The following is a 12605-nucleotide window of genomic DNA, read 5'->3' as shown; positions in this document are numbered from 1 at the left end:
CAGATTCGACCAAAGTGAGATTACAGATTTTCTAGGGGTCAGACGGGCTGCTTCCTGGTGTCTGCAGTAACCCAGGTGTCAGTCAGCAGCTCCAAATTTTTTAGGTACTAGTTTCCACAGGACATCTTGCTAGGCCTGAGGTAACTAGATGAACCTGAAATGACAATGATTCTGGGGAATCTGAAGTGAGCAGCCTTTTGTACATAGATAAGCCACTACTACTGCCATGCATTTAGTGAATACACATGGGGCTGTGGCGAGACCAAACAGTAGCACAGCATATTGAAAAATACATTCACCATGTCTGAACCTAAGGTACCTTCAATAATCTCTATGAATTGATATATGAAAATATGCATCTTTGAGGTCCAACACAGTGAACCACGTATGTTTAGGGAGCATATTTATCACTGAAGGTAAAAAAAAGCATGCAAAATCTCTTAACAAGAACTTATTTAATGACCTCAAGTCTAAGATTGGTTTCCTCTCCCCATCCTTCTTATCAATTACAAAAAAATAAGTACAACACTAAATAATTTTAAAAAAATTATACCTCAACGGACACATAAGAGCGACTCATTGGGGGAGGACAAGATAAGAAAAAACGAAGGCTGAAGGACTCTGATTTGTGCCTTTGAAAGTATAGTTTTTAATAATGAGATGCTCTGGGGGTTTTCTCTAATAGTTAAATTTAAGACTTTAAAGATATTTTAGCATGTCTGACTAAGTTCAAAAGATACTAGCGTTTTAAGAAAAACTTTTTACTAAAGCGGTTGTAATAATCTCCTCTCTTGGGTTTTTAGTCAGTAGTGGTTAATCTTTTCTTTCTCCTTAAATGTAGTCCCCTTTCTCTACTTTCGTTGTAGTTTGTAGTTTAATTAAAAAATGCAATAAAAAAATCCCTTCCGGAGAGGCCAAAATGAAAAAAAGAGAAAAAAAGAAAAGACACACCAATCTGGAGATCCAAAATACCCACTGGTTACCAAGGTGGTGAAAGCAGCATTATCATTATTGCATGGTAGTACGGACATAGAAAGAGGGTTTTCAAAAACTGGATGCATTTTGACCAATGAAAAGGCCTGGATGACAGAGAGAACTTTGAATGCCCACCTAATCGGCAAAGAAACTTTATATAATGTTTATGAAAACAATGTACACCATGTTAATATCACACAGGAGCTTTTACAGATGGCAAGAGCATTTCATGTTCATTACAAGCAATATTGTCATGAACAGTATGTCATTAACGAGGAGTGAAAAGAAAAAGGAAAGAAAGAAGAGGAAAAGGCAGAGGAGTTAAAGGTTTAAGAAGATAGACAGTGAAAAGGACAGTATACAAGAGAAGGAAGCAAAACTGAAAAAGCTGAGACAACAGAGCAAGAAGAGGATGACTGCTCGAATGTTGCTAAATGATGCAACCAAAAGTGTAAAGGAGGCTGCTGAGAATAAGGACATGGTGAGATTCAACACAGCTCATGGTAGAAGGAGTGGAGAAAGCAATGGAAGATGAGAACAAGAAAAAAATACTTGTGGGTGCAGTGCAAAAAACTGTTGGGAAACTAGAGTTTTTTAATATCTTTTTTCATCAAAAAACCAAAGATAAAGTAAAAGCAAAGACAAGTTTTACCTTACAGTAATTATGTTTTATTGTCATAATGATTACTTTATGTGTGATTTAATAGGTTTTGCTGTTTTATTATCTACAGTATGTGATTATTTTTAAAAGGGAATCTTTTCCCCCTTAAATTTTGTACAATAATGAAAACATTGTCCTAGCTTCATTTTAAAACATTCAATAAAAAGGTGTGCAATCCTTTTATCTGGACCACATATGACTATGGCTCTGGCTATGGGGATGGTGGAGGCCAGATAATAATCCTAGTTTTACTTTTAAAACACTAGCTTATCAATAGGCTGACATTAAATTATTCACTAATTTGTCAGGTTTTTTTAAAATTTTGGTCAGTAAAATCAGTATTTTTGACCCTCTGACTAGTTTCCACTCCTGCCATTGCGGGAGAAAGGCAGACTTCCCCAAGACCATCTGTCTGACTTTGGGCTTTCTATAGTAAGAGGGGCATGCTGCAAGATAGCATGCTGCTGCACTATTACAGACTACCAGTAGATGGGGATAATTCCAAGTGACAGGGCTAGCAACTATTGTAGGTTACTGCTCCACGCCTGCATTCTAAAGCTTTATGTCCCTTACTATGGATTTTTAAAAAGAATAACTGCAATGACCTAGGTTTCTGACTCAAGACACCTCTGGAGCACAGCAGGAGAGAGTTTAGCATGTACACTGGAAAAGGTATTTCCATCTATGATGGCCTTGTAATGGAATTATATGTAATGGAATTATACTGCTTCAGCAAGTAGCAGTTAGGTGCTTCCCACTTTTATGCCATGGAAGAATAGCAGATTATCCAAATCAATCTCTGCATCATTATAACCACTGATAATTTCCCCTCATTAGTTTAAAATGATCATTATGTTGAAATCCTTGTCAATTCAAAAGAACATCCACAAGGTGGAGCAAGAACATTTCCTACATTATGTGGAAGTTTAGGGACACTGGGCAAGCTTGCTATATTTGAACTAAGTTTCTTGAAACGTGCCGTTTCCTTGAGTTTCAAATCTGCAATGGGTTTATTTATCTGACATTTTGTCAAACACAGTGAAAATCATATTTAATGTCAAGTACCTGTAAGGGAATAAGTATCTTTTTCTGTTCTAAAGGCATGGGACATGTTGATGAAGTATTAAATCATTACTCAAAACTATTTCAGACGATTACTTCTCATATTACATTGAATTTACGGTAGTTTCTTATTGTAGAGACCCTACCAATGATAAACCCACAGGACCCAAATTAAAACAAGAGTACAGTCTTGCCTAAATAGCGTGACATAATATTAAACAGGATGGGAACAAGGAGGAAACTACTTTATGATAAGCCAGACCAATATTTAATATGGAATGATAACAGCTTTGCTGAGTTTTAGGGCAAAGATCTGCCCCGATCTGTTATTAAAAACTTTTGAATAAAGCAGGTGTGCCTCTGTATGTACACTTCTGTAGAGGGAGCATGTATCCATACATGCCTGTTGAAGGGAGATGTTAGGTCTGCTAGGGGAAGCTGTGTGTCATACTCTGATTCACAAGAGACTATAAACATAGGGAATATTGTAGATCATGGTACTCTGGAGTCAGAATTATTCTAAAGCCAGCAGGGCCAGCACAAAACATTTTGTCACACTGAGCTGCAGGAGAAGCATGCCTCCCCCTTCATTCATTCATGCTGCTGCCGCCCAATTCCAAAAGACCCCTTCTGGAGGCAGGTGGCAGCAGCACAACTTGGAGAGGGCACACACACTGGCTCTAGTGCTCTCCCATCAGTTTCAGGCAGCCACCTCTGCCCCCATGGTACTCCTACTGATTTGCGGTGAACCAGCTCAGAGTAGCAGCAAGAACAGATAGCAAATTATGCAGGGTATGAAAGTCAAAAGCTAACAAAGGCATGCCCACCAACAATGGGGGGCTCAGGAGCCATTTCATTTGTTACAACCCTCTCCATACTCCACTATGTGACTCGGTAGTGAAACATTGCTGTTTTCACCCTACTCAAAAAACAAAAAACCCACTGCATCTCAAAACAAATGGGGCTACTTCTTCACAGCTGGTTCTAACTAAAAATGTACTGCTATTTTAAACTGATCATTAGACCAATATGGCAATAAGCAATCTTTGTCCCTCACAGTGAGTGTGATCCAAGTTATAGAAAACCTAAAATACTTGAATAACACACACTTTAGGAGGAAGCACAGGATGGGAAGAACAGGAGCGAGAAATGTGTGTGTGATTGCATTTGTGCACCTCCGTTTGTTTAGGCTTAAATCTGTTTGTGAAGAGAAACCAGTGCATTATGAATCAGAGATAGCAAAGGATAACATAGCTCAGCATAGAAATCCCAAGGCCTTATCTATTTACATTAATTTATAGTCTGCCTTTCTCACTGAGACTCAAGGTGGATTACATAGTGCAAGTCAATATGATCAACTGTATGAGACATCCAATAAACAGTGAAACGGCATTTGAACTGCAGAAATCTGAAACAGATCTGAAACAAAGCATAAGCATTTCAATATGACATATTAAAAGATGCAGAAATTACATAGCAGGAGCATACTTAAAGCAAGAGATAATATGTGCTATACACAGTAGTACAGTCCATAGTCTTATCCTGTTACTAAAACAATTTCTGACTCATATAATTACTGTACAGCCTTATTATCTGTGGGGAAAGCACTTCTGAATAGTTAATTTTTGCATATTTTGTATAAAGCTAACAGTGTGCGACTTTTCCTAACATCAAGCAGGCCATTCTATAAGGTGGGGACCACAGAGAATGCATGTGTACAGGCTGTTGCTGATTTTACCCATTTGCAGGGTGGCACCTACAAAAGGTTCTGCTCAGATGAGCCCCTGGCACTACATTCCACACAAGCATATCAAAATGCCATTAACAAGAAGGTCTTCAAGTGAGAGAGCATATATTATCATTAGAGAACATGGATTGTTGAAGAAAGTTGCAGTAAGTCTTAAACATAAACTATAGACATTGAATCTAGGAATTTCCTGAGCTTTGTGCATCCTAGCAACAGCAATGTCAGCATTTCTTTCCCAGAGACAGACTGCATACTTAGACATGAGACTACAATGTAAGACAACATGCACTGTCTTCCTAACTCAAAGTAAGTCACTAGATACCTATTAAATTCATGCCTCCTCCACTTTTTTGCTATGCATTCAGTCTGTAACACTATGCTGGGTGCAAAAGTTTTACCTTTTCAACCTGACCACCATTGCCACCCCAATTTCTCATAAGATCTCTTCACTAAAAACTTCAAAACAGCAGATTGCAAAAGCAGTATATTGCAATCTTGTTCATTAGCTGTTTGTTTGTTACTTTGAACAAGTTAATGGCAAACTCTCAAACAAACCCTTTGCTCCATTCATTAACCAACAAAATATCACACTAGGTAGGCAGAGCTTCCCATAGTGTTCCAACTTGTTCAACCCTCTGATTATCTTACTTTTATCTCAAAGTCCCACTCTATAGTCAGGAGGACCAGCAATGGCTTACCCATGTTTTGTTTTTGTTTTCCTGGGGGAACACACCAGAACAGAGTTCTGGAACCTCTTTGACAAAATTCTTTTAAAAATATTTAAAAGTTCATGAGTTTTCAGTAGACAGATTGAAAACTTCATTTCTCTCTTGAGAATTCTGGTACCTATTAAAAAAAGAAGAAGCCCTGCTTACTACTAAATAGGGCTGTACACTTCAGCAAGTTCCCTACTAATTTCTGAGCTATCATGCTTCCATTGGTCTGCCTTTAACCTTGAAATCAGTATTAACCTTTGGCCAGCAAAATTAACTGAGAAACAAAACAGTCCCAGGTTCAGTCTGTTCTCTCCCCATATTTCCAGGAGCCTGAAGTCCCTCATGGACACAGAAGATTTAGGGTCTCTCAAACACACTTGTTAAATCCATATGCGTAGCCATTTTACTCTATCTGCAGCAATAGAAAAGAGCCAAGAGTCCAATAGCACCTTAAAGACTAGAAACATTTGTGGCAGGCATGAGCTTTCATGAGTTACTGCTCACTTCTTCAGGTATCTTACACCTAAAAGAGGTAAGCAGTGACTCCCACCCAATTTCCCTTTCTACCCTTCCCCTCATCGTTCTGTAGTCTGTGCTAATCTCGTTTCATCCGCCCCCCACAATATGAGTACCAGATCTGCTCTCTCCTCCCTTTAAAGTATACTTACTTGAGAAGATCCTTTAAAAAAAAATGCTGCTGAATCTAAATGGCCTGAACGCTACTCCCCTTCTACCTCCTCTCCTCTCCTACTTCCATCTTCTACTTTGGTATAGTTTTACCTCTTCTTCTACTCCCCTCACTTCTAAAGCCCCATTTTCTGAATCCCTTCCTCCATTTTCACTTCAGCTCCTTTCCTTTTGCCTGTTTCGTTTCCTTCTCTTGCTCTCTACAAATTTGCTTCCCTTGATTTTCCCCTCGCCTGTCCTTCACGCCTCCGCAAACCTAGCTCTAGTTCCTCACCGCTCTTACCTTCCCACGTTCCTGTCCCTCTTCTGCCCTCACGCCCCCACTGCCCCGGAAAGCGGCCACACCCTCCCCAATGACGCGACGCCCCCTCGTGGCGTCGTCCACGCTCGCCCCGCCCCCTCCGCCGCGGAGGCCGCTATTTGACGGGAGGTGGGTCCTCGCCGCCCTCGTACCGCCTCCGCCTGACTGCGCTGTGGGCCCGGCGGTCAGCGCTGCTGCGGCTGTTTTTTCTTCTCCCTCTTCCATTCTCCCCCGGCCAGTCATCCTCGGCGCGCGCGCCATGGCGGAGCCCCCCGCTCCCCCCGCCTCAGCCACCGTCGGTGTCTCCCAGCGGCTGCTCTTCACTCACGACTTGGTCTCGGGCCGGTACCGGGGCTCGGTGCGCTTCGGCCTGGTTCGCGTCATGCATGGCGAAGACTCCGACTCGGAGGAGGAGGAGGGAGGACGAGGCCCCGGCGGCGGGGGTGGCGGTGGCGGCCCCGGCGTCGGCGCGGGCAGCTCGGGCGGTTCCGAGTCGGGCGGCCCCTGCGGGGGTGAGGAGGGCCGCGGCAGTACCCTCCGCCGTGGCTACGTACGGGTCCAGTGGTATCCGGAGGGCATCAAGCAGCACGTCAAGGAGACCAAGGTAAGTAACCGCTGCTTGGGCCTTATTTGCATCTCATCTGCATATGGTGGAGCGGGGGGGGAGGGGGCGGCCAAGGACTGGGGGAGGGGGCGACGGTAGCGGCTGCCGTAGCTTCTGCTCTTCTTGCGGGCGGAGTGTGTCGAGGGAATGGACGGGCCTCACTGGAGGGGAGGGATGAGGCCTGCAGGCGCCTCGATTCACAGTGAGAGAAGGTACGCTGCCCGGTGTTGGAAACCTAAAGCAACTTGCTGAGTGAAGGGGCAGGCATTTCATCCGGTCACGGGGCTGTGAAAAGGCTGTCGCGCCTGCCTTGCCGTGAGCAGCCGCCGTGTGCCAGGTTGAATGATCTGCACAAAAAGAGCTTTACCCAGTACCCACGCCTCTCTACCTATGCGTTATGTTCTCTACCCCCGAAGGAAATTCTCGTTTCTCTTTACGCTCTGCTCTTAACGCTAATATTCTGCTAGGAGACGTGGTTGCGATTCATTGTGCTCAGTTAACCTTATCCTCCATTATCGTGGGGTATGCAGGGAATGTGTCATCTTTATGGGAGAATTTTATTTATCAAGATTGTATTTATCTCTCTGACTCTCTCCTGCAGTTAACATTTGTTTTTGATGGGGATGGGGGTTCCTACAGAATTTTATAGAACTAATTATTCTTGTGCAGCAGATGTAAGACAGTGGGATTTTAAATACCTATGGAGACACACCTTGATTAGGGTGTAGCAAAAGCTGCCTGGAATTATGAAGTGTGTGATGCAATGTATGTACCTGCTTCTTGTATTATACGTATGCCTTAATAATGTACTTTTATTAGCAGTCACTTGGATGATTGTTTATGCTTCTGATGCTGCTAATGAAAATATCTCAGGGATATTAATATTGTTTTGCTGTGTGAGAAGCGAGTAGAACTTAAATGTTTAGTATAAAAAAGGGTGAGACTGCACTATACGTAGTTGCTAAGCTTCAGTAGGCAACGCTTACTAGCATGTGAAGTGATTATCTCAAATATTTTTAACATCCAAGATCTTGAATATGAGGGAAGAAAGCTATGGCTCAGTGGTAGAGCATCTGCTTGGCATGCAGAAGGTCCTCATTTCAGTCCCCAGCATCTCCATTTAAAGGATCTGGCAGTAGGTAATGGGAAAGCCTTCTGCCGGAGACCCTGAAATCACTACCAGTTTTGAGTAGACAATACTGACTGTGATGGACCAGTGATCTGATTCAGTATATAAGGCAGCTTATTGTGTGTTCAGGTGCTGGATTTTAAGGCAACTCCCTTCTCCATGAAGAAGTGTTAACATTTTGCTACAGAATCATTATAGGTGAATAAAGGTTTTGGTCACTAGATTAACTCCACCTTTCAGAATTCATGAAGAATGGTGGTTCGTTGTTGTTCAGTTGCACAGTGAAGTCTGACTCTTGCAGGGAAAGATTGAAGGTAAAAGAAGAAGGTGACGGCAAAGGATGAGATGGTGGCTCATTGTACTGGGCCTTAATGGGGATCAAAAGGCCTTATATTCTAACACAGGGACAGTGGTACGATGGGGGAAGTACTGTGTATGTTTTTACTAGAGTGATCTTTGATCTGGCAGTTTAAGTGCTACTTTTGTATTCTACACAGTTTTGTTTCTTGTTTCAAGGCTCAGTGTTCAATAATAAATGTAGCCTTTACTATTTGGGCTTTAAAAAGTCTACATCCATTATGCATTCACGATTTCTTCCTCTTATTCTCATATGTGATCCTTGCAACTTTGTTCTTGAATTCCCATTATATACTTTAAAAGCTATCTGTAAAGGATTGTCTTTCTCTTCATACCTTCATTCAGTTCTCAAATGAGTCAACTTCAAATGACATGCTAAATTTAATATTATCAAAAGTCCACAGGATTATGACTTCTTGGGGATGCCTTGTTTTACTTAGATGAGAAACTTCCAAAAAATTTCCGAGCTCTCATAAGGTTAAGTGCATTGTGAGTTCTCTTTGCCTTCTAAGCCAGTGGAAGCAATGGAAACCTTCCCCAACATTTTCTAGAATATTTTGCCATCCAGTAATTCCTTGGGTTTCCTGTCATTACTACAGAAAACCTGTCACAGGAAATGTTTCCTGATCTATATGTATGCCCGCAACCATTTTTGTAGTGCTGTATGCATGCCAGATAAGTATAAACAGTATTATCCATTAAATTGTCCTTTTCCTCCTCCCCCTCTGGGAGTTAGGTGGTGTGGCTTAGGAAAACATGTTTCAGATAATGAATAAATTTCTTGATGAGTATTCTTTGTCATAGTTTTGTTTCGAAGTGATACTAATGAGCTCTAAAATGTTGCTGTTAATCTGTATCCCTTATGAATCTGCTAGTAACACTTAAAATGATACAAAAAGTCCCATCTGATTAATCATTTTGACCTGCCACATGTTGGTGGATACAGTCAGCTGTGAAATAGTGACTGCATTAGTAGAGAATAGATGGTGCTTCTTCCATATTAGTGGTTAAGATACGTTGTCAAAAGAAAAGTTCTAGTTAGCTGTGAGTGAGGAAGAAGAGGAAATTGGATTTATACTTCGCTCAGAGTCTCAGAGCAGCTTACAAACTCCTTTCTAGGGGTCATTTCGTAGAAAAAGAGCTGCAGGAGCTCATTAGCATATCTAATAGGGTATTAGCATAATAGCTCATTAGCATATGCCACACCCCCTGACATCACTGGAAGTGATGTCAAAAGGGAAAACAAAAAGGGGGGCATATTCAAAAGCCTCCCCTTCCCCAGCCAGCCAAGGTGGGCTGAGGGGGGGGGAGCGAAGAGAGAAGAGGTTTAAAGTTTAAACCTATTCTCTCTAGAGTTCCCCCCAGCCCCCTTTGGCAGGCCAGCTGGGGAAGAGAAGGGGAGGCTTTTAAAGATGCCTCCGCCCTTTTTTTGCTTCCCCAGCCAACCTGCTTCTGGAGACCCCCCCCCCCAACCTCTCCTGGCTCGTCCGCCTCGGCGGGCAAATCAGGAATGGCCGGGGAGAGAGAGGGGAGGCATTTAAATGCTTCCCCATGCCTTCCTCGGCTCACCCGCCCAAGTGGACGAGTCAAGGAAGGCTCCTAAAGGCTCCCCCGCTCTCTCCTGGCTCGTCTACCTGGCGGGTGAGCCAGGAAGGGCTGGGGAGAGAGCAAGGAGGCATTTAAATGCCTCCCTGTGCCTTCCTCGGCTCGCCAGCAAGGGCATAGACTTTCCAATTTCCGGGGGCTGGGGCTGGGCCAGAGGCATTGCTAAGTCATTAAAAGAACTGGGACCCAACGAAATCATAGGGAGGAGCCAGTGACATCACTCCCTCCCCTGTCTCAAAATGGTGCCTTTATGAATAATTTTTAAACTATTTTCCTCTTTTGTTTACCACAGCAGATACTGGAACTAGGGAAGGAAATACTTATTAACTCAGCCAAATCATTCCTCCTGCCAATGTGGGATTATTCCCAAGAGATATTTCCCCATTGCTTCTGTCCAGCCTCTTAAAAAAAAAAAAAGGCAAAGAAAATAGAGTGGTGGTTTTCAGTGACTTCTCTAGAGGGGGCCCCCGCCCTCTCCGCAGACTTGGAGTCGCGCCACAGTGGTGGTGCAACTCTAGAAAAAAGGAACGCGGGGCAGGTTTGCTGGAGCAGTGCTCCGGCCCCAAACGACCCCTTCTCCTCTCCACAACAGACACCCTGTGAGGTAGGTGGGGCTGAGAGAGCTCTTTCAAGAACAGTTTGGACAGAACCTAAGGTCATCTATCAGCTGCAAGTGGAAGAGTGGGGAATCAAACCTGGTTCTCCCAGATTAGAGTCTGCACACTTAACCACTACACCAGACTGGAACAAATTGTGTGCAAATCTTTATCGGCAAGAGTAATTTGATCTATGAAAAGTAGCCTTGGAAGATACTTACTGCAGTAGATGACATAAATGCAACATGTTTAGCATTTACTTCTCTTTTCTCTACTATATGGGTACTGAACTGAATCAAAATTTAGATTGTAGGTATTTCTGGCATTAGTTCAATGTGCAGTCAGTGTTAATTTCTAGCTGTCCTCCCGCACTCTCTTTTGTTTATCAAGTTCATGCACATTTCTCTGTTTCTTCCCACTCTTTATTTTGCTATGATTTTTTAGTCTTTCAAGCTGAGTCATTGGAAAGTGTGGTATGTTCGGCTTTGGAACTCCCTTATTAAAATCTGCATTAAACTGTTGCTATCCCAGATTCTACTCTAAGGAATAGAATCATAGTTGGAAGGGATCTCCAGGGTCATCTAGTTCTTTGATATTGTGTGCAGTCAAACATTGGGACTGCACTTGCTCATGCCAGCCACCGGAGGATTCCCTCCCAGCTTTTCTGTTCCTCTCTCTCTAGAAATCCTCCCTCATAGGTGCATTTTCCTGCCCAAATGGTTACATGCTCCTGGGCCCCCTTCCCTCCCTCAGTTCTTTTCTATTTTTCCCAATCAAGCAAAGATGTACTTTCCAGTTTCTGTTCATTCTTCTTTCATTATGTACCAGAAGGTGCTTTTTAAGAAGTTTTCTCAGTGCTGCGATGGACATTCCCTTTGCTTTCTTTGCCTTGGCAAAGGGCACAATACACTCATCTTCAAACATTGCCTCTGGTTTACACCAATGGCAAGGTCTGATAGAGCAGCACAACTTAAGGCTAGCCTTTGGGGGAAAGCCTTTCGTGTGCTGAGAGCACAAATGCATAGTCCTCCATGTTGTTTTTATTTATTTATTTGAATTTATATCCCGTCCTTCCTGCAAGCAGGCTCAGGGTTCCAACAATATAAATATCATATATAAAACAGTTAAAACCACTTAAAACAACAGTATAAAGTAACACAAATACTTAAAGTACCACGTAAACTCTGATCAGATGTCTTAGCAATTAAGATGGAATTAAGAATCCAGGCCACTGATGGGCCAGCCAGAGGGAGGGGACGTCCACTGCCTCAACCAAAAGCCTGGTGGAAGAGCTCCATCTTACTGACCCTGGTGGAGTGGCAGCATACCCTTACCAGTAAGTCTCCCACCTTGACCAATCAACAGTCACATCCAACCTCAATCATATCATTTCCATCAAGTTCAAGCTTGGCTCCAGTCCGGCATCATTCCAAATCACCCAGGCGACCTTGCTCTGCTTTGGAACCACCCCATAAGAAGCCTAGAGCAAAATCTAAAAATAAGGATAGACACTATGATAAGCATCATTTGGCTCCCAGGTACTCCCCAGCATTGGCCTCCCTGCTGGTTCTGACAGATCTAACACCATTGGTTCCAGCTTTAGTTTCGGTAATCCCATGTTGTTGCACCTGCAGTATCTGGTCCCATCCTGCTTGGAGGCCGAGATGGAGATTAATTCTGAATCACTTCCACAAACTCAGAATGATCTGACGCTCAGGCGGATCCATGACCCTCTACAGTTCCTCCTCAATCCTGGTAACAGTATTGTTTCTATTACCCTTCCCCCTTTCCTCATGAATGGGGTGATCATCCTATATCCACTGGAACTGAGCCTCCTCTTCAGGAGTGTTGCTCCTTTCCACCTACATCTACCTGGACGGCCACCGTGCCACCCACTGAGACCTATGTTTTCTGAATCAGGATGAAGAGAGGGTCCTCTCTCCATTGGGACTGAGCTCTGGTCCACCTGTCACCTGATGACACAATAGGAAGTATGGGTCTGATCTCACCTAATGAGGGTCTGCAGCTTGTATGTTGAGAAAATTATCAGGATGGCTAAAACACTGGAAATTCAAGTTGGTTCTTAGACTTAAGGACAAAATATTGGGTAGGGTCTACTATGACTCCTCAGGAACAATAGCCTTCCCTATGCTGGAGAGTATTTT

General features: G+C 43.1%; 1 protein-coding gene across 1 annotated transcript in view; it reads left to right on the top strand.

Annotated features, from left to right (window-relative positions):
- The first annotated feature begins 6391 nt into the window (after positions 1-6391).
- The window catches only part of UBE2O (ubiquitin conjugating enzyme E2O), a 128769-nt gene continuing 122555 nt past the window's right edge, over positions 6392-12605 (top strand). The window contains exon 1 of the mRNA XM_015424011.1: positions 6392-6753. Within this exon, the coding sequence (XP_015279497.1) occupies positions 6409-6753 (345 nt within the window). The 5' untranslated portion in view covers positions 6392-6408. The remainder of the gene's footprint in view (positions 6754-12605) is intronic.

Source organism: Gekko japonicus, unplaced genomic scaffold, assembly GCF_001447785.1.
Source record: "Gekko japonicus isolate JY-2015 unplaced genomic scaffold, Gekko_japonicus_V1.1 scaffold442, whole genome shotgun sequence".
Lineage (NCBI taxonomy): Eukaryota > Metazoa > Chordata > Lepidosauria > Squamata > Gekkonidae > Gekko > Gekko japonicus.
Note: the sequence above shows the minus strand (reverse complement) of the source record. Positions and strands in the feature narration are given on the sequence as shown.